Source organism: Nanorana parkeri, unplaced genomic scaffold (genome assembly GCF_000935625.1).
Source record: "Nanorana parkeri isolate BGI_ZX_2015 unplaced genomic scaffold, ASM93562v1 scaffold1293, whole genome shotgun sequence".
Taxonomy (NCBI): Eukaryota; Metazoa; Chordata; class Amphibia; order Anura; family Dicroglossidae; genus Nanorana; species Nanorana parkeri.
Window position 1 is genome coordinate 71374 of NW_017307561.1, and position 3315 is coordinate 74688.

Consider the following 3315-nt stretch of genomic DNA (forward strand, 5'->3'; position numbering starts at 1 on the left):
CTATGGGACCAAAACAAGCTGTAATATGCCACAAAAAAAAGCTCATGTACTTTTTCCGGCGACAGGCATTTAAATAGAAATGAATGGGATTTTTTTTTGAGGGGGGAAGGGCAGTTTTTGTTTGCATTTTTTAGTGCAGAAAAAGTGCTACAAAACGCTCAGTGTGAACCAGGCCTTAGGTTGTCTGGCCAGTTTGGATGCAAACAAATGTGTTGAGTCTTTTACAGGGCATTTGCCAAAAATACACATCATACAATGAACAGCAGATCGATCACTAGGCACCATAGGATTAAATCACAATCAAGAGGTAACAATATCGTCTGCCGGACGCACATTTTCTAGGCAGGGTTATTCATGGGAGGCACAATCTGTAATGTACACAATTCACAAATATAAGGGAGAGGGGTATGTGGAAGTCAGGAAGCTTTCCCTCCACAGGCCCGACAGCAAGCCTTCCGATAATACCAATGTGAGCACAGCTTCACCTTCAGGACCAGCGAGCAGTTTGCAGTAGCTTTGTCTTCACAAACCTCATCTGAATTTAAAGAAAAGGAAATGCATATTATAGGGAGTTATTATTGTATTGTTTGTCTTGAGGTGCTTTATCTAGCTGCTTTCTTATGTTTACATGTGCTGTATTGTACTTCAGTTATCATCTCCCTAGTGCCTACCGTATTTCACATTTATAAGTCTCAAGCATACGGGCTCATGAGGCCATATAACAGAAATGGTAGGTGTTGTGTGTACAGCTGCCCATAGTAATGAATGGTTGTAGGAGGCTGCATGAAGGTTTATGCTGCTACTTGTGTAAACCTGTACGCCCTTGGACACAGACGTTCTGCGCCAAGGGCTATATGTCTGTATGCATGTGCGGTTTTATGCAAGTAGCAGTGTAAACCCGCATACAGCCGCCTACAGCCATTCGTTAAAATAGGCAGTTGTACACAGCAGCTGTGTATCCTAGGCGCATAAATCACCCTGAAATTTACATTATACAGCCTCAATAAGGCCTATTGAAGTGAAATACGGTAAGCACTGGAGATATGATCATTTAAATAGAATACTGCAATTTACATTATACAGTCTCATGTGCCTCTGTCAATGAGGCCTTATCAGACAACCTTCCTGCTCAACAATTGCAGGGATAAAATCTCAGCCAGGCAGCAAGTAGATTGCTTTCAATCAGTCAGACTTGACTAGTAGACATGTACTGCGAGAAAGAAATAGTAAAACACAATACACAGCATTACTAACAGGGAGTAGAGCTTGCTGAATAAATATGGTTGCCCTTGAGTACACATATGGTTACAAACTATACATGGAGACCTGAGGACTATGTATAATGGAGGGTGGCATAGGGCTGCAACTAATGATTATTTTCATAACTGATTAGTTGACCGATTCTTTTTTCGATTAATCGATTAGTTGGTTGCAGCCCAAGGGTAGTATCGTTTCCTCATACAAATTGCAGTAAATACTCCACACTGCACCGGTATTTTATGTTCAATTCCTATAATGAAGAGTGCAGTGTGGAGCCTCCGCTCTACAGAACAGATCGCAGGGGGTTGAGAGGAAGGCCATGCCACATGACCTGTCAAAGTCCATAGTCATGTGACAGGCTTCCTCCTTCCCTCTGTAATTTATTTCCTGTTTATTAAAATAAATTGGGTTTCACCTCCTTCAGAGTCCTGAATCAGAACCTATTAAAAACCCAACATCAACCTGCTAATTGTAGCCAAGATCATCAACTATGCCCATTTTGTTCATCAAACCACACCCAAATGTTTAAATAGTTCTTTGATATAAAAATGATTATTTTATATCCGAATCCTCAGTATTCTTGTATACAAGCACTTGAAGTACAATTTGCTACCTAACACCTAGACCTCGCAAAGGCAATCAAAAGACATTGAGAATGTGGGAAAATTCAGATAATTAGGTATTGGTAGGTTAGAATGAGGAGGCGAACTTTGGCAACAATTCAACAGTGTGGTTACACACTGTACAAAGTGGATGAGACAGTGGATGAGATTTTGTACAAAGGGGATGAGACAGCGGAGATCAATTGGGAAAGAATATGTCAGGCATGGATTAAGCGTACAACTGCGTTCCGATTAGAGACCTGTCCCTAACGGATTTGCATCCATACTGAAATCCTTGCGTGGGCAGTAGAGCTACACCAGCAGTGATCACGCGTGGCTGGTGTTTTGTTATTTCTAAATCTTGAAATACCTTTTGCTGATTGTCTCCTCACATAGAACAAATCACAATCTTATGGATGAATCAACATGAAGTAAACAAAGATATATACAATTCTTCTTTCAGTTTCTTTCCTATTGCAACTAAATTGCAGCAAAATGTCTCAACATTGCCATCTGCTGGAGTAATTAATAACTCAGTCCTGCTTAGGACAGAAGGAAAACTCGATCAAAAGTATGTAAGTAATAGTAAGTAAGGCCCCTTTCATATGGGTGCCTTGAGTTCCAATCAGGAGGGGATCGATGCATGGGTCCCCTGCTGATCGGAATGCATGTAAGCGTCCAGTTCTTTCCTCCATTTTGCAATCAAGGAAAAAAATGAAATTACCAGACCAATGCTTGTCTATGGGCAGTCTGATGTAAATGTTTGCAAAAGGATGTCACCAGCACACCATTTAAGTGAGATCAACAAAAGTCCATTTATTAATGTAGTACTGTCATTCCAGTACATGCGCTTTCGGGGCCGCACAGGGTCCCCATCATCAGGCTCAGAATGAACGGCGCCATCCGTGGTCACTACGGATGGCGCCAAGGAGTGCAGCAAGACACCTATATATTACTTATGTCAGATGTAACTGGACACGTTACTCCAATTACTTCTGATCTGGCACGAGCAGCTTCGTTGAAATGGAACACAGTTTCTTTTGCTTTTCCGGACCTGGCTGGAGTCAGGCGTAAACAGATGTAAACAGATGCCCGTCCGTTTAGATCTGGCTGCCCATAGACTATCACTGGGCTTCTAATAGACTATCACTGGGCTTTTTCAGGTCTACCTAAAAAAAATGACAGGCGTACTTTATAGGAATGCCCGTGTGAAAGGGGTATAAAGTTACCTTCAAGAAATGTCTTGTTATTTACAGCAGCATTTTTCCAGTATTATTCTCTGCATGCTTAGTCTTAAGCAAACAGGATTCAGATACAGGAAAGGTGAGTACGCAAAAAAGTAGTTTTATTTACATAAGGGAGGGTTACTGGCAGGCCCTGCCAGGCCTGTGCTTGGATTAAGGGTCTGGTATGACTTTTGGCGGGAAACCCATGCACCTATTTTTTTTTTTTA

The 3315-nt window shown here is 41.6% G+C and overlaps 1 protein-coding gene across 1 annotated transcript in view; it reads right to left on the reverse strand.

Annotated features, from left to right (window-relative positions):
* Nucleotides 1–217: 217 nt before the first annotated feature.
* The window catches only part of LOC108797545 (ADAMTS-like protein 2), a 35903-nt gene continuing 32805 nt past the window's right edge, over nt 218–3315 (reverse strand). The window contains exon 16 of the mRNA XM_018569157.1: nt 218–535. Coding sequence (XP_018424659.1) covers nt 417–535 — 119 coding nt within the window. The 3' untranslated portion in view covers nt 218–416. The remainder of the gene's footprint in view (nt 536–3315) is intronic.